The sequence below is a fragment of the Aulostomus chinensis genome, chromosome 12 (assembly GCF_037954235.1).
Source record: "Aulostomus chinensis isolate RoL2024-O1b breed Wild chromosome 12, RoL_Achi_v1.0, whole genome shotgun sequence".
Taxonomy (NCBI): Eukaryota; Metazoa; Chordata; class Actinopteri; order Syngnathiformes; family Aulostomidae; genus Aulostomus; species Aulostomus chinensis.
The window spans coordinates 16,499,687-16,526,807 of record NC_141331.1 but is presented as its reverse complement, the minus strand read 5'-3'; the positions used below and the strand labels follow the sequence as shown (position 1 = coordinate 16,526,807).

Sequence of the window (27,121 nt, the reverse complement as noted above, 5' to 3'; positions counted from 1 at the left end):
AGGCCTCGCCAACCAAGTTCATTTAATGCTCACTGAGCTCATCGCTGCCAGGTAAATCTCCGTCTTTCCCAGCAGATGAAATTCATATCCGTCTCAACATTCCGGATGATCTGAACGTGCTCTAAGGGAAGAGGGTCAGCAGTGTGGTTGGTATTAATCAATCATGCAGCTCTTGTTGACTCTCCAAATGTGATAAAAGTATCAAATTGTGATGGTGAAACCAGTCCTTTCGCAGAGGTTGTGCGACTGTCAGAACAGCAGAACCACCGTTTTAACAGCCGCAACGAAAGGAAGAGGCCTGACGTAATGTTCCGCCCCATCGCGTCAAGATTAGTTTCATCCAGAATTTGAGGTGCAACTGTGAGTCATAACATTGTTTGTAGTTTGTGTTGAGTACATATGTGGGACATAATATCCTATTAATATAATAATAATAATAATATATGGTGGGAAAAAAAAACTATAACTGCAGGAAAACCTGTCATAGTTCTGCAAGGCACACTTAATAAAATGTACATTTCACATCTGTTTTATAGGTTTGGAGCTGATTTAGTAGTTGCAGACATATAATAAAATAATTATTCCGTCAACTGTTATAAGCCACAACGTTTGTCAGACGTATAATCCGCGTAACGCACAAAGCGCATCCAACGGTGAAGGGTGGAGGCCTTGTTCTGAGGGTGCCTCACCCCAGAGTTTCTTCAGTGTGAAACCAGACTCAGTAAACCACATTCACGGTCTTTTTTTCCACCCAAAACCCACAGACAGGCTCAACCCCACACCTGAAGCCTCACAGAGGAAATGAAGAGCACCTTATGATTAAGATCAAAACTTCTTGTGCAAATTGTGAGCGAACTTCATTGTTTGTTTGTTTTTTTATTCTGAAAAACAACGTCATAAAATCTTGAAACACAAACAAAGTCAGCTGCAGCACTTTGGTTACTTTATTGTTATTGGAGCCTCCTTTCGTCTCAGTTTGGAGGCAGCACAAAAGAAAAGGCTGCCGTGTTTTCTGAGCGCTCACCTGCGACCCTGGTGGCCTGACAGCTGCTTCCACCGCTGCAATTAACCTCAAGTTCAGGATGAAGACAAACAAAAGACGCGGAGGCTGAAGCAGACTCTGTACAAACACGCCGATGAACGATGTTTGCCTTGTCAGTGATAATAAAGTTTGATGGAGCTTAAAAGTCAAATGAATTCTTTTTTGATGTCTCGTCCAGTGTTTGAAGTGTTTTCTTAACCAGGTACTGAGTGTCCAGCTTGTTTGCTTAGGAGAGAGATATCAGTGACTGGTACTGAAGTTTATTATGACTGTATTCAGTGATGGAATACAGCCAGCAGGCTCCTCTGACCTCATTAAGGAGCAGAGTAGTGAAGTCGGTTTCAATGAGGCTTTAAAGAGCGCTCCCACTACGCACGCATACCCATTGTCCTCCGTATCAGCAGCATCAGGGGGATTTATAAGCCTCTCTGAGAAACATCCGCAGCTCTGCAGAACGCTGCCAACCTCTGCTCTTCTCATTCACAGGGAGGCCAGACTGGGAATTAACAGGTGTGTGTGTGTGCGTGCGTGTTTCGTATCATGTCTGAGAGAAAGCCAACCCACGATTAAAATGAAACAAAGTGACAAAGTTAACGAGCCTTATTCGTCTCATCCGCAACGTTCCCTCCAAACACGTCACTGTCGGATTGATATTTCAGTTTCTTCTTTATCGATCGACATGTTTACATGCAAAAATGGGTCAAGATGAGTGTCATCGTGTCTCAGTGGCACCTTTTACACCTTTTCATGGTGGTCATATACGCCACTATTACTGTATACCTCACCATCTGTAGAAAAGTACAGGGACGGAAGAGGCAGGAGAGCTCGCTCCACCTCTGAGCCAACAGTTGAAGAGGTCTTCGCGTCTGTGTGATGCAACTGTCAACCACTTTACACCGAGTCATTTCTCACTTCTTTAACATTTGATGCCATAATTCTTGATCTGACTCTCCTTCCCAGGGACTGGATATGAAATTGAGCTTTTCCCTCTGTGTCCCTGCAACTTGAACAAACAATTAAAAAACTCCATTTCCAGAACTGATACGACTGCACTCGAGAGTCTGTGATGCTTTTCATTCCACTTCAAAAACACAAAGTGGGGTTTCTGAATTACCTCGCGTCTTTCTTTGTGTTCTTCAAACAATGACATCAAAGCTACCGTACCTTAGATATGATTGTATTACCGTACTGTACATCAATCTGCCCCCAGGGACTAAAGATGGAAATTAGCCACTGGCTATAATCTGGCATATTTACATGTAAATGTTATCAATATGCACCATCCCTGTTCTACTTAAATAAATAAATCTACAAACCTACGCTTGAAGCAGAGCTGATTTTCTCGTTCACTCAAAAGTTCCTCACTCCGGTTCATGTTGTGTTGAATTCAATTTAAAAATCACACAAGTGAAGGAACAGTTAGGAGTGTTCCGGAAAATGTGTTTTTTGACGTTGGGATTATATTTTGCTGGGGGCTACTTTAAGCTACGTTAGGCTACTGCAGTTGCATCCACATGAATTTATGCTGTAGGTTACTGCAGAAGGCATAAGAATAAACCAGGCTTTTTCTACTAAAGAAGTTCATGTTTCCCTCCGGACGAACGAAGAGGGCAAAAGAGAAGATTCAGGAACTGAACACTGAAGGATTGCTAATGCGGCTTGGTTTGTAGGGCTGGTAAGAGCTTGGTTAGTTCGCTCTATCAATTCATCGCTGCTCAGTGTTCTGCTCTTCCATTGATTCGTCTGTCCAGGATACCTATTGTGTGTCTGCCAGTTTTTGGAGAGGAGTCCCTCCTCTCTTTGCTCACGCTGATGGTTTCCACCGTTTATTTTAAATACTCTTATCTTGATTGGGGTTGCTAATTCCTCTGAGACAAAATTGGGATTTTGGTCTAAAATACAACTCTGCTGGCCAGAAGTTCTAACAAAAACAAAGCTGCGGATTTTTTGTTCTATTTGTGTCGGTGCAGACTTTTCTGCGTTCATTATTCAAACGCATTGAATTTCCTGCTGTGACCTTTTGCTTTTTACTCTCCACCATTCTTCGAAAATTTAAGACGCAGCCAAGTTCATTACACATACAGGGTAAACAGAAGGATCAAGAGATAAGGAGATGGAAAAGGGTGGGAGACAGCAGGAGGGAAACAGAGTGGTGGTGACGTAAAAGGAGGAGGGAGGGTGGGTGGCTGGTAGGAGTGTGGGAGAGAGAGAGAGAAGAGGAAAACAGAGGGGAAAAGATTGAGAGAGTTATTGCTAATGACTTGTGTTTCTATTGTAGTCGAGCCCTGCGTCCCACTGGGGGGTCTGACAGACACATGCTATTTTTGTGCAAATCTCCATTCAGAGGGTCCCACTCAAGCTCATTCTCAAGCATGTCTCTTCCTCCTGCCTTGAACATCTCCCCTGCCCTCCCTCTCCTCTGCTCTTCAAACCTCACTAATCTGGCACCGAATTAAATATTCATCGCCAATTATTCCTGAGGGAACGTGTATGTGAGAGGATTGAGCGGCAGAAGTGGATCGAGATCGGGCGGAGGGGTGTCAGGGAGGGGAATGAACCTGTAGAAAAGGAGACAGAGAGGAAAAAAAAGATCCTTTGCAATTGGACTTTGTCTGAGGTTTTCAAGCGAGCATTGTGTCACTGATGATATTCCACAAGCTGTTGATGGGATGATCTTTTGTGTCCCTCTGGGATGTGTTCATGCAGGTGCATGTTTGCTGCGTCGCTCTTGCAGCCGAGGCATTCCTCGCATTGACAGAGCATCCCTAACACCAGCCCATAAAAGTGTGTGAAACCTGAGAAAAGCTAAAAAGTCAAAACATGCACGCCAGGAAAAAAAAAAAAAACACAAAACAAAAAAAACCCTCTTTATGTGTGACAGATTATTTCTCCACTGATTTGCGGCAAGCTGGAGAGGCCTGATGCGCTTTTTCCTTCGAGATGCTGAATTATGTCACTAACCTTGCCTGCTGTATAGTGACCCAACCCTGATTTATTTATTTTCTGAAAACAGCTTCCTGTTGCTGCTGGAAAGTTCATGCACAAGAGGCCTGACACTGAATATGTCAACATTTCCGTCTGCAGAACCCAACCTGATCTCACAGAAATTGATGAAATGACCTGCGAACGTTACGAGGCAGCAGCTCGACATCTGTTAAAGTGACATGTCAGCACAGCGGGAAACAATGACGATAGAAAGTCAGGTAGGAATTTTTTGTTGTGGCAGACACACACACACATACACACACACACACACACACACGTTTCTGGTTCAACAACCCAATGTTACGAGTTTCAAGAGTTTAGAAAACTTCCACCTCATTCACTGACAACAGTCAGCCACTGTTGGAGAATAATGTTTTCTAATGTGTTAACACAGTTACGGTCTGATCAGGCACAAGAACCTTTAGTGAAAGTTTGAGAAACATTGTCAAGTTAATGTTGTGAAACACTATGATGTTCATGGGACTCCAATGTAATTTCAGGTTTCATTTCTTGCTGGAGCAAAAAAACATTAAGGTTAGGGAGAGATCGCGGGTTAGGTAAATGTTGGGACACACTCTAACGAGCAGAGGTGAAGAAGGCAAACCGGGCTACTGCCCAGGAGCCTCCAGCTCCGGCCTCGAGGGCTGATCGAATTAGTCCACAGCAACGATGGTAGAAAACCACCCTTACTTCTCAGGACTGCGGCATCGCTGAAAGGAAACAGAAATGCGTATCTGAGGCTTTGTGTTTGTTGTGGTCTGTGTCCAACTCTCACTCAGGGAAAAAGTCTCGTTCTGAAATCTCCTGTGACTTGAGTCGTTGATGCGAACAGGCTGCAATGGTGGCTAGCTGTGCTACAAATGGATGCTAATGTCCCGTCGATACACTGCTCCTTGTCACCCTCTGGTCTGCAGGGACCATTTTGACCAGGATCACCACTGCCATTTAAAGACGACTACAAACTCGACGTACCTCGTCCTGAAGCAAACGTTGTCCCGACAGGGGAGAGTCGGGCTGCGACACTTTCATTATTTCATTCAATTAAGTTGTCAGACAATTATAACAACAATCTGAGTCCGTCAGTGTGAAAACACACACTTTTTGTGGCTATAATTTGATGATAGCCAGTTGCCCCATTTAATTATATTACAGCATCCTCTGGGGCTGCAGGCAGCTCAGCTCTGCTCTTTCTCCATACTGGAACGCATTTGAAAAAAAAAAAAGTTATTTCCATCACGAACCCAGAAAAAAATATAGTAAGGAAAATTAGGTCCAGGTTGAAAAAAAAAAACCTGATGTTTGCCATTATGGTAATTTTCTGTAGCGCTGTGATGCAATTTTAACACATTTCATACCAGCGCCACACACTGCAGCCTGAAATAAACATCACTTTGCATACTTATTGTCTCCTTGTCCAAAAATCCCCCCTTTTTTTTGGTTGTGTGGTTCACTATAACTCATAAAGTGAAAAATCTGCCTTTCATGCTGTTTATGAATTATGTTCACTATCTAGCTGCTCAATTTATTTTTGTATTTATGTTGAAAATGTTATTTATGATCAGGTTGCTACTGGAAACTTCATGGACGAGAGCTCTAGGGGTGGATATGTCAATGTGTCCACCTGTAAAACCAAAACAATTAGCTGGAAGATTTTACAGTGCTCCACAGAGTTGAGGGGAACTGTGGAGGTGGTGATAATTCATCGTGGGTTCTCACCCCTCACATAAAAACAGTCCTTTATTCCATTGATAATCTAAAAATATTGATTTAGGGGCTTTAAAATCTCACCCTTTGCATTGTCTTGCGAGGTTCTCACGTTCTCCTCTCGTCTGCGTCCGACTCAAATGAATCTGTCAGTTTCTTCCTGCTCAGCTGCTGACCATGACCAGCTGTGACGCATACACTCCATTGACTTCGTCTGTCATCCCTGAATGCAGCGGGAACTCAAACAAAAAGCGAGTTCTGTTTTTCCTCTAAGCCGTACAGGTTTCTCACCCCCCATTTCATCTCATCCACACACACACACACACACACACACACACACACACACACACACGCAGGTGGGATTATTCAGAAAATGGGTAATAGTTGAGGAAACGTCTTGCTCCAGGGGACAGTAAGAGTCCAGTATAGATTGTTGAATGACAGAATCTGTCCACAAGCTGCAAGAGAAAGTCTCATTTCACTCCCCGGGGGATTTAGCTCTAATTCAGTAATCCTATCCCAACATTCCAGATGTGTGCTTTACAACACGCTGCTGACACGAAGTTCACAGATAGGGTTGCTAACTTTCACCCCTATTGTCCTGTCATGGTACATGAAAAATGTTCCATCAGCAATGTTGCGAAGAATGCGCTTGTGTTTTGGAGACGCCTGAAGCGGTACAGCGTCACTGTTTACCAGCAGGTGTTGCCTCGTGAGCCTGTGGCTCGGGATAATTGGCTGACCATCTGAACTTGGCCTGTTTCTCTACTCTGCATATCACTGCACCTCTCAAGGTCTGAGTGTGAATAAATAAGAGCATTCACAGCTGCACGTGCAGACAGGAGGTCGAGGAAATTAAGTCTCCGACTAGATTATAAAGCTATGAAGGTAGCTACTGTTTCTCTCTGGTTGAGAATGTAAGAACATTATATGAACGTATCTCTGCCCATCAGCACGACCTCAGATTAAGAACCACCGATCGACGCAACCCCGCCTTGTGCCCTTGTGCTGAAAGTGCTGCTGTTTTTATCTCATTTTACTGTTTCTATAACTCATTTCATCACCCCAGTCCTTTCACCCACAACTGGACAGCTTGACCAAATGTTCCATTTCTCCCTCATGAATTCCTGGGAATGAGTGTGCAATGTAATACCAACCCAGAAATATTTTGCAACCTCTTTGGGTATCTAACAATTGTCTAATTGTGGTGTTCCTAAAGCCACCAGTTTATCCGGGCCTGGTCTCAACACTCCCTCAAAATACTCCACCTATTCCCAAGTTAGTGCAGTGCCCAGAGTTTGAGGGAGGGGTCCATGGATAGTGACATCAAAATATGTTGAAATCTTTTATCAGTTCCAGAGTCTCAGTTGAAAACAGGAGGAAACATGGAGAATTTGCAGCCAAGGCCAAGAAGTTCATAAAAACATCCCCGAGGACATCAGATTTAAAAAATCTCCCTTCTTTTCTTCATTTAATCGTCCTTGAACTGTGTTCTATTAAGCTCACGGCCAATGTTAACCTTTCGTTTGCCTTATTTTTTAGCCTCATCACTGCTGCTCTGTCTTGCTGTCAGTAGGATGATGTAAAAGCTTGGTCGAAGGATGGAACACGGGTCAAGGAAAAACCCATTAAACTGTGGGCAGAACTGTTTAACATGGCAAGAAGCTACTTTCTTTTTTTACATTGCCTTGGTGGAGGTCTTGGTTTGTGCGTTTTATCTCTCTGCATGTATTTCATTGTCGTATTTTTTATGTGCTTGTTGTAAAGACCTTAAACGTGGTTGTTCTCTGAGTTTGTTGTACCATAGGTGGATCTAGTTTATAGTTACATCAATGGTAAACAAGCCCATGTAACATACACAGAATGACATTCCAATTACAAACAAGAAATGTCAAGATTTTCCAGAGTGAAGAGCACAGACCGAAAACCAAACATGGCAGGCTTTATTGGATGTAAACACAACTTGCAGTACTCAAACAAACCCATGCAAAAAAATACTAGCTGGGTCGAGAAAAAAGAGAATACAGTAAACATCATGTCATTAACAAAATCTTGTGAACCAGAAAATGATGGATCAAGAATCACCAAAGCAGCGTGTGATGAAAAATAACCTCAGGCCATTTCTCTTGATACCAGGTGGTTCCTATTCATGGTTTCCCTGCAGATCACATAAGCGAATGTGTCACTGCAGGGGGGGATAACAGCCAGGATGTGGCGGCCCAAGAAAGCATCTGGAGTTGAACCCTGTAGGCCTGGAGCTCGTAGCGAGGGGCACCGATTCTCCTTTTCATTTCTTCATTGTCTCATTAGATTTGTCACTCCGAGCCAAAAACATTTCCTCGTCTTTTACACCGAGAGAAGCATCAGCTGCATGAAACAAAAGCTGAGAACGAGTGACAGGCTGAAACAAAGAGGAAGGAAGGAGTGAGTGGCAGGATATAGTTTGTTCGCCGTGGGTCTGCCTCTCTGCCCAGGCTTGGGTGCAGTAAGTAGAGATCTGCTTCTCATTATAGAAAATATAAAAAGGATTTAAAAAGAAGCTTAATGGCTGACAGCAGTCTTAACCCCTGTCGCTCCGACTCCCCAAACCACCAAAACCTCCTCGCCACACACCCCGCCTGTAAATAAGATACAGATCCACAAATTCCCAGGACCAGGCACTTTATACGTCAGGACCACGATGGATCTCGTTGTCCGTTCATCTATTAAAACTACCATGGCAGGCCCTCTGCATCGCAAAGTGCAGACTTCCCTGGACTCAGTCACAAGCAGGCTGACCTGAAGTAGCTGTCAGGAACCTGATTTGTGCAACTGGTTCCCGTAGGAAAAACACCCCCAGTGACTCGCTAATGAGCAAAATGTGTGTGAAAAAGTGGCAAAAGTTTCCTGTGTACGTTCACACTGGTGAGAGGAGAAGAGGCACACAAAAGAAGGACGGAGATGAGGATGAAAAGAAAGACATATCCTGCAGAGGTTCATAAAAAGAGGAAGGAGGCAGTGATTGTTATTATTATCGTTAGTTTTTTCACCCGTGTTGTTCTCTCCTATTTTGGCCATTGTAAAAGAACCAAAGCTTGGCCATGTTCCTCTGCAGCTGTGGTGGTCCAATCTTTTTTATCATTCTTTTTTTTTTTTTATATGCAGCTGTTAAGGTTGCAATCACCAATGCAATATCCTGAGAGATTTACCTTTGACGTACACGCACACATTCAAGATTCTCATGCCGGGACGTTAGCGCTCTAAACGATGAGAAAATAAAGCCATAAAAATGCATTATGTCCTGTCACGCCAAAGACAGAACAAACTGACATATTTAGTTCAGTGACTCATGTTTGCGGTCCTGCAGGTTATTTTCTAAAGTAAATCTCGCTCAGTGAAGAACTTCAGCGTCGAACTATCAGTGTCATATTTTATCTCTCTAACGGGGTTTGCGGTAACCTTTTCCACACGCTGAGAGATAGACAGAGAGGCTTCGGTGATTGGTGTAGTTTTTGGAGTTGATTGTGTTCAGATGTCGGAGTGAATTCCTCAGTTCCGTAATGATGGGGAACATACAATGGACACACTGTCACATGGAGGTAAAAGGGGAGCCGGGGGGGTGGTGGGGTTTGGAGCTTCAGTTAAAATAGAAAGCAGTTTGGGGAGCCAGTAGCTCTTCATTACAACCTTTCCTGCTGCCAATCTTAATATAACTGCCCCGAAATGTGCCTCTCTCTCTCTCTCTCTCTCTCTCTCTCTCTCTCTCTCTCTCTCTCTCTCTCTCTCTCACACACACACACACACACACACACACACACACAAGTTGGACAAGCTGTGGTTTTCTGGTGAGGTATAATTGATGGAGCTTTAATGCAGCCCCTGAAAGAGTGAAAGGATGGATTGTATACATAATTTGCTTCATTTTTCAGTCTACCTCCAGTCTCTTTTCTTCTACATTTTACAATCTCCACCTCTGTTGTGGGTCTGGGTGTTTAATGGCCAGCCTGTTGTTAACCCTATGACATCTGGTGCAAACACAGACACCCATTTAAGACCCAATCAAAACAGCCGCGAGTCACCCGACACATCTGGCTCAGCCCAACTTTATTGAATCTATCACTCAAATCACACCTCACTTACAGGGAATTGAGCGGACGTGAGACTGGAATGACATGCTCACATACACGGACATCTTATTTTTTTTTAGTAATAATTATTTGGGGAAGTACGCTATCGGAGGTAAATGTGATCACTGTATCTTTTCTTTCATTCTGCTAATATTACAAGTAACAAGTGATTAACTTTTGGAAACAGTCTGGAAAATAATAATCCTGAAAACGATTGTGGGTAAATGGCAGGATAGAGTTATTAGCTGTAGTTTTTTGAACCCAGATTTTTATTGATTGTATTCCTTGAATCCAATTTGAAGTGGTTGAGAGAAGAATGTTTTAGCTTCCTGTTCTGATGTATTTTAATTGAGAGGGTTCGGTATTAAGTTCCCAGAGATGGTGTTGATCTTGTTCTGGATCCAGAGGACCTAATTTGGTGGTTTGGATTATGAATGTACAGTATTTTGGTGACACTTTATCCACCTTGTCGGGGTTACACACTTTCCAGGGCTCTCCAGTTCAATCGTTTTACATCGTGTTTGAATCTAAGTTTTTAAAACCTGACAGCTTAAGAGGAAGGTCTACGGGGAAGACGCGTAGTTTAGGCCACCCGTTAATTCATCCCTCCCAGTCCTTGATTGCTGGGCTTTCCATGGGAGTCATTTACATCATTGTTTTCTACTTACATAACTACTAATCACGTTCACAGAGCTTTGCCAGGAAGATCAACATTAAGGAAATGACTGTCTGAATGGTCTCACCTTTCTCACCTTTCTCCTTTCAGAGAAAACCGGTAATGATCGTTCCATGTCCTGCCAGATTTGGGATGAATCCTCTTGCGCCAAATACATTTAACCTTACTTAAGTGATTGTTGACCTCATTAAAAACTGTCACCTGGTACTGCCTCCTGAGTGTTTCAGGCAGAAATAATTTGGCACAAATCAATTTAAATCAGTTAGTGAGCTTTTGAGTTTGACACATCCAGAAAGAGCCAGGCTTGCTACTTAACCCCGTCACGCTACACTAACTCGTATGCTAAGCTAAGCTAACTGGCCTCTGTCTGCAACTTCATATCTGCCACGTACTCTTGAGAGTCTTTCTGACCTTAAAGATAAGAAAACAAACACACACACACACACACATTTTCAAAAACTGTCACCTGCCTCGCTCAATGTTGATAAGGTTTGTGTTTTTAGTACTCTTCCGGACAATGCCTGCCTGGTAACACGGTGCCCTCTTCCTGCCATTGAGCCAGCTGAAAATGGGCTTCCCTACGGCGATGGTGGGAGAACTGGGATGGACAATGGAGCGCCGGATGGACGACAGATCAGAGACTGCCTTCTAACTCTTACATATATAAACACGCTACGCTCCGAAACCCGGGAATTCTTACCCTCATGCTATGGCTTTCTGTTCTGGACAACAATACATATACAAGCCTCGAACCGTCCACAGTAATGTCAAGATGTACTGATTGCAAATGCCTCAAGTCTTGTAAACAAAAAAAAATGTCACCACTTTATACTCAAAAGCTACTCAAACAGATCTACCTTGTGAAAACCCAGCTGTCAAGTTCCAACATGTCTCAGGCTGTCAGGACATCAGAGTGCAAGGCCATTTCCTTAAGTGTGCACCCACCCCCCCAACTCATTTCCTCCATTTCTTAAAAGCAGCTTCTCTGGGAAAAGTGCTCAGCCACTTAAGAGTTGGTGTAGAGACCAAATCTGCATGCAAGCGACCTTTTGTATACAAGGAGCTGAAACACTTAGACCAGATGGCATGCAAGACAATTTGTTCAAAATAACCACAAACACACACACACACACAGAGTACACAACCATCATGCACGAGCATTCAAAACTTCAAAGATGAAATAAGCTTTACTGAAGATGCTGAGCCCAAAGATCTGTGTTCGTCCTAACCTCCAGCTTTGATCTGTTTTGTAGGAGTGGTTCCCCACATGGATTACCACTGTCAGTACTCTTGTTCTTATGGGCTTCAGCTGGAAACTTTTCTTCAAAGCAGCCAGAGCCAGAGATGGACTCTTAGCTCCCAGGACGAAGCCAAAATATAGCGATCATTCGGGAGAGTTACGGAAGCACTGTGAGCAAAGTTGTAATGAAAATGAGCCGGTCAGAAGAGTCCAACGCTTCAGGCTCTTCGTTTTACATCAACAAAGCTATTAGAGAGGCCTTGACAGTTTTAACAGAACAACTTTAAACATTACCACACATGGGCAACATTTAGAAAAAAAAAAATTCCATTATACAGAAGTTTTTCTAGGAGAAAAGTGATGAATGCTCAAGGATAGAGATTACATCCTGTTGTAATCGCTGTGGTTTTTGACCAGAGTTTCACATGACACTATTTATGCTAGCCCTTTAAAAAAGAAAAAAAAAAAGAGAAATTTGAGCTGAATGCAAGTGGTTTCGAGTTTATTTTTATTTGACCACCCAAATTAAAAATTCATGTATTCAGACATGTATTCACACAGAAAACAGCCGTACTGGAATAGCACATTTTCCCCATACAAACTTTGGGGTTCCATTCATGAGAACTTCAATTGAGGGGAACACAGAACGCCAATAGCTTTGTCAACTCTTTGCATCTTTTGTGTACCTCTGACACTCCTCCAGGGTTACAAAAGGGGCCAGGAGCAACCAGTTACATAGAGGCCTTTCTGAACAATTGTGCGCAAGCTTTTATGAATGAGGCACAATGCACTTGTTTTATTGTTCAAAGTTGCAGTGTAGGCAAACGTCAACTCTTAAGTGATTGATTATACCCAATAACCCACCTCCAAACATTCCCTAGAATTTTAGGTGTAAACCGCCACACACGGCAAGACAAAGCTTTAGTTCGATAGCCCAGACTGTCATGAGCGACTCAATTCAAATATGGGAGGTCAGTGTTTTTAATGGATAGTTATACAGATCAGATTCCAGCTTTCATCTGGTTGAAGGGTGGCAGCGGCTTGCCCAGGTGGATTCCCACCGTCAGTCCAAACTGCTGGCTGGCGTGTTTCTCGTGAAACTCAGGTTTCAGCTGGAAACCCTTCTCCCCGTCAAAGTAGTCCAATGGAGTGAAGCAAAGCGGAGTTTCTTCCAGGAGGCCTTGCAGGCGTTTGCGCCAGGCTTCCAGCATGGTGCTGCGGGCCTCGGCAGGAATGTGAACCGGTGCCCAGAAGATTTGAGGAGCCAGAACCTGGAAGCCACAGTAGTGCAGGATGCCATTCTGCATAGCAGAGAACATGTTAGGTGTTGGAAGCAGTGACATGATGAAAGAATGATGATCTAGATTACCTGAAGTGGCCACAATGTTACATTCATGTCTCCATTGATGCCATTGGAGCTGAACATGGACTCATGAGATCCAGTAGTGAATGACAGCATGGCCTTCTTGTCCTGGGTAGAAGGAAGCAGTTATAGGCAGTAGGGGAAGACAGGTCCTTCAGAGCTGTAGATCCAAGCCTCACCTTGAAGATTCCCTGGCTGTATCTCTTCTCATGTGTGTAGGCAAAGCCCAGTGTGAGCACTCGGTCCATCCAGCCCTTCAGGATGGCAGGCAGGGTGAACCAGTACATGGGGAACTGAGAGGCAGAGCTTGTTAGTTTGACATTGAGGCCTGAACACCACACCAGTGTTACTCAGAACACTTACCTGAAAGATGATGAGGTCTGCCTCATTCAGTTTGTGTTGTTCCTCCATGATGTCAGCGGACAGTTTCCCTTCCTGCCATGCTAGTTTGGTTTCCTCAGCGTAACGGAAGTTCTCAGCATTCTTAAGCTCTCCTGTAGGCCAAAAAAAAGAGGAGTTTCCTGAAGGACGGATAGGAGCCAAGATTGAAGTGTTTTAATGTCAGGGAGGATGTTTGTGTACCCGTGATGTCCTCTGCAGTAGCTGTGGCTTTAAACTTCATAGCGTACAGGTCAGACACTTGCACTGTGCAACCCTGAGTAGTTAAAACCTCCACAGCAGCATCTTTGGCAGCAGCATTGAAGGAGCAGGCGCTCTGGTGAGCGTACACGATCAACACTTTCTTTGCTGCTGAGCCAAGAGTTTAAAGATTAAGTGCACATCAGATCGGTAACAGTAGAGGAAACGGCAGTTTTATTTATTTAAAAAAAAGATGCTGAACAAAAGCGTCAGATAAACACTATCAGCAAATAAGAGGAAGAAACCTCACCCATTCCTGACGTGAGCTGTCAGCTGTGAGCAGAGACGTTTCAGATTAGCCCACGTGTCAGTGGAAACTGTTGTGCACACTCTGGCAACATGCCACAAGGTTTTATACAGCAAGCTTCCTGACACAGATGCTGTCAATCAGCAATCAAGGTTGTCAATCAACTGAAGGGTTTACTCACACGTTCCTTTCATCCAGGAAGAGAGGAGTTTAAACCACTCGAATATTACCAGTGAAACAAGCTTTCGATTTTATGTCTTTTCTTATTTTAACCTACTCCAAACAGAGTCCAAGTATGTCTGTGTACCACTCGACAGTAACCATGTGGCTATTTGAGTTTGTGTCTGTCTGGGAAGAAAAGTTTAATAACTGTGTGCTGCTCCTGATGTCTTAAACCCATGAGAAGCAGATGTGGGAGAGTGATCCTTCTCTCGCTATGCTATTAGTGGCTCCAGAAACAATCGTTGGCGTTCAAGCTGCCTCACGAATGCCCTTTAAAAAAGAAGGGGTGGGGGCATCAAAGGCAAATATGAGCTGGCACACATCTGCTACTAAAATCCTTCCTGAGTCACATTTGTCCTTTAACTTTGAGGAGGAGGGGTACATATTAACACACTGGAAGCACATGGATGCGTGCACGCCACACATGACAGATATATGGTGTCTCTTCTGTGTGTCACTCATTGATTAGTAGGTCTCTAACCACTGGATACTTGTTCAAATTTAAAATAAAATTGAGGCATTCTGGTGTTTATGAGGCCCACACTTGCCATCCTTCTTATTTACTTTTTTTTTTTTTTTTTTTTTTTTTTACCCACATACTACAAAAGATGTTGGTTTTGGTGTCTTAAGTGTGCATTGGCTGTCACTTGGAGCCGCTGGCTGCATTCCCTCTGTCGTGACTCAACAGGATCATGTGTGTTGCTCGCAGGAATGTTTTTGTCGCTTGTGATGTGTTGAGTCACATGATCCAAGGCTGTTTTTGTTGCAGCACTGTAGCACCCTGCCGTTATCAGTATGATTTACATGTACTTTTGCATGTGTCAGGTATCTGTTCTTCTCTACATAATTAACTGTCTTGACAAAAAACATTGAAAGACCCCCCCCACACACACACACACACACACACACACAACCCCACCCCCAAGGAGTTCACTTTCATACAATCGCATGGATTAATAGTGGCTTTGAGAGGTATACACAAGGACACCTATATTTGTGAGGCATGAACGAAAACAGGAAAATATCCACAGTGCCATCATGTGGTCATTGTGAGAAGTACATCTGGAAATAATTCGACTAATTCAAACGCAATGGAAAATATATTTCCTTAGGAAAATTAGAGAATGTTTTATAATGCAAAAGTGGAGCCTATCCCAGCAGCTTTGAGGTGGGGGGGGGGGGGGGGGGGGTTCACCCTGGACAGGTCACCAGTCCATCTCAGGACCAACACATAGAGACAGACAACCATTCACACTCACAGTCACACCTACAGTCAATTTAGAGTATCAATCAGCCTCATCCTCTCTTGATGTCTTTGGACTGTGGGAGGAAGCTGGAGTACCAGAGAGAACCCACACAGGAACAGGGAGAACATGGAGACTCACACAGAAAGATCCTGTGCTGGAGCCGGGACTTGATCCCGGAACCTTCTTGCTGTGAGGCGACAGCGCTGACCACTGCACCACCGTGCCTCCGGGAAATCATTCAATTATGTAAACATACTGCTTTGAGGAAATGTCATCAGAACCACAGGTTAATTACAAAGAGTACTTTTATTGACCACCAGGTGGCAACCATCCTTGGCCTCTTTTGAATTCCAAGCTGATGTTCCTCTGTTTATGGTTTAATCACTGCCAGAGCTGGAGGAGGTTGACCGATAGCCATCCAGATGGTGAGTCATGAATTGTGGCTCTATACTAGATGGAAAGAGTCACTTACAAGCGTGCAAACTGCGACCTTTAACAGATGAATGTCACTGATCTAATCACCGGAATGACCACACGTAAACAGAGGATCAAAATTTACAGTGACCTTTCAGCACGCGCTCAGTGCTCCTTCCTGGCAAAGATACGAATGAAAAGTTATTGAAGTCGTGAAAGCTGGAGGAGGTTTAGGAGAGAGTCCTCTTGTAAAATTACATTGTAATTTTATGTCTTAACCTTCAGTTTCCTCATCAGAGGTGAGTAAACAGACAATTATAAGAGCCAAAACTAATAAATACAACAGGTCCAGCAGTTTAAACCTCAACATAATTTCATTCACGGTGCCGGAACTTTTGACACGTGATAAAGTTATTTAATTACTCTGACAAATGTCCCATTAGGAGTCGTAACGCAGCAATATGAGCAACAGCAATGAGGATATCTTATTTCTTACCAGCAGCTGTGTTTAATAATTTCGGGGAGAAGGTTATGAAATAGAGCTCCGTTTCATATCAGACAGTTGTGTTCTGCAGGTTCCAGACTTAAATTAAAGCTGTATTATGATATGTTTTACCTGACGTGCACTTCTTTCATTCTCTGCTCAAAATAATGTTTTCATAGAGTCATAATTTCTCCCTCAGGGGTCATTTAAGTGGGATCCAAGGGACCACGAGGTTCGAACACAACCTTTCAAAACAAGAGAGCAACGCGATGGAACCCATCTGATTGCTAATAGAATTTCAATCATGTGGGTTTTTGTTAGTTTTTTCATTTAAAAAAAAGGACTGTCTTGATTCTGACTGTCTGATCATGGTCTTTTTTTGAGGAAAGTTTTGACAGTGGTAATATTTTGTTGACCTTTCTGCCCATGTGAAGTTAAATGGAATTTCTGCGAGAAAAGCTTTATTAAAAAAATCCAGAAAAAGGACCAGAAAATTGTCAAAATAAAAAAAATTATAATTTCTACGTAAAGTGGGTTGGCCACCTTTATATCCGTCACACTCTCACCCACAGAGAAATAAGAGCATATGACATAATGTCGCTTTGATATCTTCATTTATGATTTCTAGATGCATTTAGACGCTCATTTTCAGTTCACGCGTTGTTTATGCTTAAGAATGAATGGAAAAGTGTGACTAGGACAGAAAACTTCCCCAATTAAACAACTAATGTCACCAAATCACACCGTACATCAAATATCCAGGAAACGGAGAGTTTGATTCTCATTATAATGACGGAGAAAAACCAACGCCTCAGGGAACGAAGGTGCGGGGAAATCTTTCTCTCCCAAGACTTGATGTAATACTGTGGTTAAAGACGGAGAAGTTTGCCACCAGATGTTTCAATCAGTTCTCACCAATATCAAACCGATAAACTGACCTCAGTTCAGTTATAAATGGGAGACAAGGGTCAGCTGTTGCTGTCAAGTGAGGCAACAGATGGTGTTAAAATAAGCAGGAACACACACCACAAGTGTGAGCGCGTATACGCAATGTTGTAATAAAGATTTCTTTTTTCCATTCTGGCGTGTTTCTTATTTCCCTTTTCACATATTCCATCTTATTTTTCGGAGCTGATATGTATATTGAAGTGGTATTTAACAGCTAGAATTCATCTTCGTCAATGCTCGTGGTCTAGCCTCGTTCTCCTTTCCCCCCTCTTCTCCGGTTTATATATCTTTTCTGTTTTCTGTTTGTCAGCCTAGCTTGGTTTACGGAGCCAAAATCCCTTCCAGGCAATATGATGAAGTGATGTTCACTGAACTGTGACGGTGTGGAGCTGAGAAACACTGCATTACATTGTTAACAAACTGGATGACAGACATGTGGATGACCTTGTGCATATTTATTTCGGCTGTAGCCGCAGCAGCTCGTACAGAGGCAAGCCGGTGCTGGTTTCCAGATTAAACCTTGAAGGAAAAGTTTCATTCTTTCTTTGTCGCATTAACGCGGCGTATGTTTCTGTCCACTAACCGGCTCTGAGGAGCTACAAGCAGGTGTCCTCTGTAATGCTTGGTTGTAGTCGTATAATAAAGAGAAAATTGAAGTTTTTAAGTGGCTCACGTTTTAGCTCATTAGAAACCCGGGCAGCTACTCCCTCGTGTTATTCACAGTTGTTGAGCAAATCTATTCCCCACTTTTCCCATTTAAGTTTCTCTGTATAAAATCTGTTTTGTAAAAAGGGTCTGTTTATTCCTTCATCTACCCTCCCCTGAGTTCCTCTTCAGTTACACAACTCTCATCTCTCCGCGACAGTTGGGAATTTCCAGCACGAGCGTGAAAGCAAAACTGAACCTGCCTGATATGAATGTTAACTATTGTGTTAAGGTTGCTATAAAGATGTCTTATTTTGTTGTTAAAAAGGAGTCAAGGGGATTACGCCACTGAAATAAAGTAAAGCATCACGCTTCACTTTTGCAAAGCACTTGGTAATGTTTCATGTATAACGTGGCGCTGAAAAGGAACAGGCGAGACGCTGAGCCCCAAATCGCCCCTGATGGCCCGATGGACTGGCGACCCGTCCAGGGTGAACCCCGCCTCTCACCCAGTGTCAGCTGGGTTAGGCTCCATTGGGATTTTCAGTTTCAATATATACTTTTTTTTTTAGCAATTCTATAGTTGTGCGTATGTAAATGGAAACAAATGATATTTAATCAATGTGATTTAACACACTGAAACAAAACCAGAAGAAAAAACTAAACCAACAAGAGACAAAGAATGGAAAAGAGCAAACAATAGAAACCCCAACAGAGGACAAAAGAAACATTTAGATCCCCCTCCCCCTCCCCCTTGTGACAGTTCACTAGTCACAGTTGTACAATGAAAATGATAATGTGCTGACTAAGTAACTGCAGGATAATGAGCAAAGGTACTGGTTCAACCTGAATATCAAAGAACCTCGCCAGAATGAATGAACCTCTGAGCACCAAACAAACACACGGAGGAAGGATGCCTTTGGAAATCGGCCTTTATCACATTTTGTCTGTTTTTCCAGCACTTTGAATGTGGAATGTTGACTTGGCACAATTCCGGTGTAGCTGCAAGAGCGGGCTGCTTATTTAGCTCACTCATAGCCCGTTAGCTTGTTTTTGCCTGCGCACTGTCCATTTAAAAAAAAAAAAAAAAATCAAACTGACAACAGATGGAAGGAGGAGCTTAGCAAACACAACAGAGATCACGGTGGTTCTCAAAGGAAATTAATGGCCTATCATACGCAGTTATGAACCCTGCTAATGGAAACAAAGTACAGCAGGTTGATGTACTACGAATGTCAAGAACCTCATAATGTAAAATAATTGTACTCGCCTCTCTAACTCAGCAGGATAAGTCGCTACACGTGCAGACATGATAAGCAGTTAGGAGTCTGGATTGTAGGACAAAAACTACCTTTCCCATAATGCTTTGAATACACACTTCCACACAGTTTGGTTTTTCTCACCACATCAGCTTCAAAAACAGTTTACGGCACTTTTAAAATATATGAAGTACATTCAATAATAATCTCCCTGTATTCACACATTAACTTTAAATCGCAGTATCATTTAAATAGAATTTGACTCTACATCTCACCTAAAACACGTGAGGTGAAACTTAATTAATCTCATCAAAGTGTTAAAAAGAACTCTTCAGTGTAGGTTGTCAATTATAGCAAGGTTGTGAAGAGTGACAGTAATTGGAATGAAACAGAAGTCTGAGTGTTGTGGAGGCAGATGGACCCAATTGTAAAACCAAGCAGCTGGCAGGAAGACACCAAAGAACTGACAGATTTGAATATTTCTAAAGAAACTAAAAACTGAGACAACAAACACCAAACTAAAAAGTTGATGTGATGAGACTGAATCCATGACAAACGAGGACATTAGTTTTGGAGCTGAAGCAAGAGGGGATTGACCCTGGTTGTTGGCCAGACAGCTGTGGCATGCTGGTGGTTCAGGGGAAGCAGCTGCAGGCAGTCTACGGCTACAGGGAGCCGTGGACTAGCCTGTTGAGGTGCAGGCTACAGGACAGATGGCTGAGGTGGCCCAGGACAAGCTAACTGAGACCTGGCCTGAGGAGGAGCCGGGTGAGGGGAGAGGTAGTCCTTCTGTCACATCCTAATCTGAAACTTTTTGTTATTTTTACTTTCATCATTCCTCGTGATTCCTGTCTCGTGCTTTGATTTGGATTCCCGCCTGTTGTTTCTCAGATCCTCCACCTCCTGCCCTCCTGCGCGATTACCCACCCTACTTTGTTGCACCCGTGTCTCATTGTCTCCCAAAGACAAATTTCCAAAGTTAAAATAAAAATCCTGAAAGTCTTGCCAGAGTTCTTACGTGATACTCAGTGAGATGCTGACCCTTTGTCTTTGGCTGTGAGAAGATGTCTCACATTAGTCACTTTACAGTTTTGTCAGTCTTCTTGTGTACGCGAGGCTTAAGTCATGTCTGCCCCGCCCTCTGTCCTGGTTTGTGTCCTTGGGTTCAGAGTTCCAGCGTTCCTCTTGTGAGCTACTTGTTCAGACCTGATTGTTTCAGGTTGGCGCCATCGATTCCTGCCTGCTGTTGTTCTACTTTAACCGTCACTGGCTGGAATTCTATGTGCCTAATTTGGACTGCTTAACACTAAACACACTTTCACTCAAACCAAAACTTGTTTTCTGCTAAATTTGCACATCTGACACCTGGTTCCTCTCGGGGTCACATGTCTTTGTTCAGTAGTTCATTGGACTGCCCTCAGATTTAAAGCTTTACAAACTGTTTTTTTTTTTTTAGCTTACAGATGTATTATGGAAACTGTTTGTCAGTATAATTCAAAACGGATGACAAAATATTCTAGAAAATATTAAGTTCCGACCTAAAAGACTAGTAAATGTCATGAAACTCTCCAACCACAGGAAGATCGACGCTTGATTGTGTTTAATCTCACCCATATTTATGCTTTTGTCATCGACATTATTTTCAAAGGAACGCCTCGTCCTCCTCACATCTGGAGGATGCGCCACAAGGAGTTACTGCAGTAATACCTCGCCCCTTTCCCTCTTTGCCATGGTATCCATGGTGACAAAGCTGATTGATTAGATGTCATCTGATTCCAAATCAGCAGAAAGAAAATATGACAGCAGATGGTAACCAGACAGACAGGAAATGGACGAAGGAGGTGGGAGAAAAAAAAAAAAAGTGGAAGCAAATTAGAATGTAAGTAATTCAGTTCATTTGCATCTACAGTGCGAGACGTGTTGGTGATGCGTTATGGTCGCATAAACCGCCAAATAGACGTGACAGAAGGCAGCAGGACCATGTGCTGTCACGTTTTCACTTCTGAAATGCAAAAAAAAACATATGCTGGGATTAAAAAAAAATCTAACATCTGAACTATAAGCAGCCTTGTGGGAGAGCACAAGACTGTGCATGTATGTTCATCGGAGGGAGGAAAACGTGAGGGTTGCAGCTCCGGCCTTTAGACAGATGGCGTCCAGACTGAGACAGACGAGGCATTAAACCCAGGAGAATAGTTACAGATGAGTGGGAGGAGAGAATAAAGGAAGGGATGAGAAGCAGCGAAGGCCACAGGACCTGACTGTCCTTACATGATGCTGCTGTTTGTTCTCAAGAGCTTGTTTTTAGAGAGCGACTCTTCAGATGTCCAGTTTCACTTGGAAGAGACCCAGACTCATATTTGCAATCAAAACCACATTTGTCAAAAAGACATCTTAATTTATGGTCGTGCGGCTCTATTGTGGGACCTCGCTGCCCCTCCATGTGCATAAAGAGGGGGCAGGGAGAGCAGTGGCAGCAAGGACCCCCGACGGGGTACGGAAGCCATGAGAGTACCAGCATGGAGATAACTGGCTCAGATGTTGAAGTATTTGTTGTTTGAGGGGCGGGGCCAGGGGTTGAGTGATGTCACAAAGCTCCTTTACTTAGATCTCAGTCCTTCTGCCTGTCACCTCTGAGCTCCGACTGCTTTGACCACCTCACGTAGCTATAGCATCAATAGCATCAATAGCATCAATAGCATCAACAGCATCAATAGCATCAATAGCATCAATAGCATCAACAGCATCAATAGCATCAATAGCATCAATGCTATCAACAATCATGAACTGTCGACTCAGGACCCCAGACCTGAGCAGAGACACTGGCATGTTTTTTTTATTGATTGTAAACGTGATAACAGGGAGATGGTTTCTACATAAAAGTCTTTAGCGTATGAGTTTTTTTTCCCTTTTTGTAGGGCTAAGTATATTTTTGATTAGTTTTATGAGTGTAAATAGTTGTTGTGCATATGAAAATAGGGGTGGCACGGTGGTGCAGTGGTCAGCACTGTGGCCTCGCAGCTAGAAGGTTCCAGGTTCAAGTCCCGGCTCCATCACAGGATCTTTCTGTGTGAGTCTGCATGTTCTCCCTGTTCCTGTGTGAGTCTCCATGTTCTCCCTGTTCCTGTGTGGGTTCTCTCTGGTACTCCAGCTTCCTCCCACAGTCCAAAGACATCAAGAGAGGACGAGGCTGATTGATACTCTAAATTGACCGTAGGTGTGACTGTGAGTGTGAATGGTTGTCTGTCTCTATGTGTTGGTCCTGAGATGGACTGGTGACTTGTGCAGGGTGAACCCTGCCTCTCACCTGAAGGCTGCTGGGATAGGCTCCAGCCCCCCACGACCCTTGACAGGATAAGTGGAAGAAGATGGATGGATGGATGGATGGATGGGTGAAAACAGGTGTTTATAAGCATTAAATTTGTTTAGGTCTGCAGTTGAATAAGGTGCTGAAACAAAATTTTTAATTTTCATTTTTATTTTGGAATCTATTCAAAGAAAGAAAAAAAGAAAGAAAGAACTGCTGAATAATTGGTGGTGGGTGTGTTAGACAAGCATTGAAATTAGTCAATAATATTAGTGTGGGGGCAACAAAATTCTGCTCCAGGCCCCATGAAGTCTTGCGCCGGCCCTGTTTTTCACCAGCAGAAAGACGCTTTAGTGGCTTGGAGGGGAGGATAATGATGTTAGCCTTATATCAGAGCCTCCTCACTGACTCCACACTATAACTGGCCATTTCTATTGTCCCTGAGGAGGGGCCCTCTGGTGCTTTACACGCGGTGATTGTGTTAGTAATGATCGCTGCTGGCATTTACCTCTGCGAGACAAGCACGTCAGAAATAAAGTGCGAGAACTTCAAGTCCACATAGTTGACAAACACAAACTGGATCTCAGTATTAGAATTATACTCTACTGGCAACTTAGCTGATCTAGTAACTTGTTGTTAAATGTGTGTGTGTGTGTGTGTGTGTGTGTGTGTGTGTGTGTGTGTGTGTGTTCCAACATGCGCCAGCAGACTCCCTATAGCACATTCTTAGACCATAACTGCTTCTGCTGTGTCACCTATTTAGTTTTTGTGGATTTTTGTGACAACAGTATTCAAACTTCAGGCGTTTTTTGTTTTTTGTTTTTTTTCTATTTAGACGCGGAAGTCCACTTGACACTTCAGTACAATACAAGGATCCCATCCATGATGGCGTCATGAGCGACAGAAGTAGTTCGTTCTGGTGAACTACGTGAATCCGCACCTGAACTAAATCCGAAAGTGAAGTTTGCAGCACGGTTTATCTGCGTGTCGTCACTGCGCTCCTGTTACGTGAGTAGATGTGTGTTTGTGTATATGTGTGTGTGTGTGTGTGGGGGGGGGGGGGGGGGGGGCGAGCGAGCTTACGTGGAAAAGATGAACAGATCAACCAAGACCGGAGGAGGTGAAAGGCACCGGACTGTCAATGAGGAGCAAAACAAACTAAAACTGGTTTAACCAATCCGAGACTAACGAGCATGGACGAAGACACAAAGACAGAAAGTTTACCTGCTGATGGGCGCTGAGTGAATTTCAGAAGACGGGGGCGCAGCGTAGACATGTCACTTTCGTCAGTCTGACGCTTGGTTATTTGAATATACAAGGTAAGAGCAAATTAAAGATGTTTATTTTTAAAATCCAACAGTAATTCCGCTCGGTATTTACTCGCCTGCCAATTCCAAATGTGTGGGATCTTCTGTGTCAACTCAGCTGCCCCAGTCGTAATAACAGTGTTTATTTTCTTTAAAAGCGTTTTGAAAAGAAAAACAAAAATCAAACTCAATTAAGAGAAAAGAAATTGAGAAGTTACTTCTTCGCCACCTGCTCCTCTTATGTCATTAATGTATTTTGAAACGAGTGAAAGAAATAGTGCACAATTTAATTTTCTGAGATACTGTTGGTGAATTGTTGATAGACTGACTATCTATCTATCTATCTATCTATCTATCTATCTATCTATCATCATCATCATCATCATCATCATCATCATCATCATCATCATCATCATCTCTTCAGTACCTCGGACAGCGCTGCAGGCGAGTGATAGATTCCCCACTAGGGGGAGGCAGAGTACCCCCACATTTTTATGTCTTTTGTTTCTCACGGGCTCAGATGGGACCAGTAACTCAATTCCTATGTGTTTATTCCGATATAATAAAATACTGTAATCAGCTTTATAATTTCAGCATCAAACACTGAACACATCTCACACCTGATTCTTAACATTCAATCCAGTCCACATTTACAGTGAACACTGCTGTTTTGGTGTTTGGCCAAAAGACTGAGATTAAATCAAATTAGATTTAATCAAACTGGTTCTTGTTAGTTTATTATAACTTTTTTCTTGCAGTCGGAGGAGCATGATGCTCAGGCCGAAGCCGAACCAGTCAGAGGGCGACTGGACACAGACGGACACTGAGACTCTTCTGGACACTTTAAAAGTGCAGTGTGAGCACGTGCACGGGGAGGGTAAACAGGTGCACGTGTCCGGTCTGAGCAGGGAGGAGAGGAGGCGGAGGAGACGCGCCACAGAGAAGTATCGTTCCGCGCACGCCACCAGGGAGCGGATCCGGGTGGTGGCCTTTAACGTTGCGTTTGCAGAACTGAGAAAACTGCTACCGACATTGCCGCCAGACAAGAGGCTGTCCAAGATAGAGATCCTGCGCCTGGCCATTTCTTACATCTCCTACCTCAGACAGGTGCTGGACGTGTAGGCCAGGCTGGAGGGACGCAGGACACCCGTTCGAGTCGTATCCTTGAACGCCAATCCGAAATTATTTTTTCTATGAATTACTGTTCTTTGTCATTGTGACTCCAGTGGAAGTTTCCATCCGATGGATTTGTTTTGAGGAGACTCAGTAATGATCACTACAAACGTCAAGCAGGTAACCACATCTGGGGAAGTTCTATATTGCCATGGTCTAAATAAACATACTGCCCCCTCCCCCCAACTCAACATGGTATCTTCCATAAATGTAAACTTACTGCTTTTACAGAAGTTGTGACTAATGATTTGATGCTGCTAGAATCACACATACATTGGTCAGGCTGTAACTTCTAGTTCTTCCCTCTCACTGATGTTTTCTCTCAACCAGGGACTGAACGTCACCGCTGTCTTAAGCCAGTGTGAACACCCTGAAACTGGAACACTATTTCACTGTTTCACCGAGCCTGTCCTTTACTGGTCACATGACCAGGAAGTGCTGCACACCGTGGGGATTAGGGGTATGTGCATGTCTCCTATATGAGTTTCAGAAGCCAGGAGATGTTTCACAGTGGGAATAATTTGACCGAGAAAATTCCATCACGATGACTGCCAACTTGTGTGCTGCCATAACTACTATGACCACTAGATGGCATTATTTAGTGGAGGTGGTTGTCCTTGTATGACCTACCAGCACATTCCTCTGTGGAGGACAGGCTGCTTCATTAGGCTTCTTTATGTCCCCGAAAGTAATAACACACACACACACACACACACACACACACACACACACACACACACACACACACACACACACACACACACACACAAACAAACATACAAACAAACACAGTCGGTAAAACAGTAAAAATATATGTCTGTGCTCTGTCAGATTATTGTGAAATTCTGCCTGAGGCTAAACTGTGATAAGTCTAAACCTGCAGGGTGTTTACAAAGTGATCACAAATCCTTACATGATTCCATCTTAAAATACGTCTTCTGAAACAATGTATCTCAGAGCCACGTATTTGACGCTTATTTATTTCATATCACGCTTCTGCACGTTATTCCTTTGTTAAATCAGATGTTGGGGGTGGCCAGACTCCCTCTGTGTGGGGCAGGTGTTTCTCCAGATGATGGCCATTCATCTACCTTGGAAACACACACACACACACACACACACAAGCACACGCGCGCATGCATGCACCCCACGCTACACACAAATGAGTCATTGTGAAAATGCAGCCAGCCAAGCAAACCTTTTAGAATCACCCAGTAGGTGAACTGGCACGTCTATATCTTGCTAGTGTCTTACAATGCTTTCTTTTTCAAATATTCTAATATTTATTCAACAACATCAACTGCTTCCTCAAGGTCGTAGGGAGGACGGGAAGTGGCGGTTTGTACTGGTTCCAGCAACCCTGCTAGGGTGCTCTGATAGTACAGAGGTGATCTGGAGTAGCATCTTTGCTGTGTTGAAGCTGAAGCTTTGCATGTCATAAAGGAGGCACCGATACGCACAAGTGAAGATAGCTGCTGATTGCTAACAGCCACATGCCTGTGATCATTTCTAATGCTTGTTAATGTGCAGTCTATCTGACATGGTTTCATTTTATCACGTCAGATAAGAATAATAAGAGACTGGACCTACGTTTTTCAGTGCTTTACACGCTATTTTAGCTTTGTGCCCAGTCTGAAAATGTTTTTCTTTATCTCGTACAAGATCAGGTCGTGGACCCGCCTTTTCTCTCCATTAAGTCAGAGGCAGTCTGTTCTCCTTCCCGTGTCCCTTTATGTGAGTCTCTGCTGTGTAATGTGGCCTCAGGGGTTTCGGTTATTATTCATGTCCACTGCAGCAGCAAGAGTGACACACTACACACTTCTTCATCTACACACGGCGTACATTAGCGTGAGAGAGGCCAAGTTTGACAGCACAGTTCCCGATAAATGGGGCAGGAAATGATTATTAGTCCACAGCCATTTTGGGATATAGAAACTAGAATTTAACATGTCTCATCACCAGGTCTGTCTGGATATTATTTATTTACAAGATGAGTTCAAAGGGTGCAAAGTTTCAGCTGTAACATTTCTTCTTCACCTTTTTGCTTTCTCCAATGAAGTTGAGCTTCAGCGTCGTTGTTTCCTGATTAAACGGGCCTCAACTCTGATGTGTG

General features: G+C 43.4%; 2 protein-coding genes across 3 annotated transcripts; one reads left to right on the top strand and one right to left on the bottom strand.

Moving 5' to 3' along the window:
- Window positions 1–12,244: 12,244 nt before the first annotated feature.
- Window positions 12,245–14,163, bottom strand: LOC147252269 (NAD(P)H dehydrogenase [quinone] 1-like). Of its 2 annotated transcripts, none has more exons than XM_086221276.1 (6): window positions 14,006–14,163; window positions 13,699–13,863; window positions 13,480–13,610; window positions 13,296–13,409; window positions 13,123–13,224; window positions 12,245–13,054 (listed from the first exon to the last, which is right to left on the bottom strand). In XM_086221276.1, exons 1-6 carry the CDS (start codon window positions 14,007–14,009, stop codon window positions 12,755–12,757), a joined length of 816 nt encoding a protein of 271 aa, XP_086077402.1. In that variant the 5' UTR covers window positions 14,010–14,163; the 3' UTR covers window positions 12,245–12,754. The 2 variants fall into 2 exon arrangements, with proteins under 2 accessions (XP_086077402.1, XP_086077401.1); XM_086221275.1 differs by having other exon boundaries at window positions 13,699–13,866; window positions 14,006–14,139.
- Window positions 14,164–23,651: 9,488 nt separating this feature from the next.
- LOC147252268 (helix-loop-helix protein 15-like) lies at window positions 23,652–24,965 on the top strand. The gene is made up of 2 exons (XM_086220521.1): window positions 23,652–23,847; window positions 24,594–24,965. The coding sequence occupies exon 2, from the start codon at window positions 24,604–24,606 to the stop codon at window positions 24,955–24,957; it is 354 nt and encodes a 117-aa protein (XP_086076647.1). The 5' UTR covers window positions 23,652–23,847; window positions 24,594–24,603; the 3' UTR covers window positions 24,958–24,965.
- The last annotated feature ends 2,156 nt before the right edge of the window (window positions 24,966–27,121 follow it).

What these genes read in the sequence shown, in the direction of transcription:
- LOC147252269 (XM_086221275.1), bottom strand. An exon ending in CAGACCTCATCATCTTTCAG is followed by an intron (nt 13,410 to 13,479) that starts GTAAGTGTTCTG and finishes TCTGCCTCTCAG; the next exon opens with TTCCCCATGTACTGGTTCAC. An exon ending in ACAGCCAGGGAATCTTCAAG is followed by an intron (nt 13,225 to 13,295) that starts GTGAGGCTTGGA and finishes CCTTCTACCCAG; the next exon opens with GACAAGAAGGCCATGCTGTC.
- LOC147252268 (XM_086220521.1), top strand. Translation starts at nt 24,604, where the DNA reads ATGATGCTCAGGCCGAAGCCGAACCAGTCAGAGGGCGACTGGACACAG.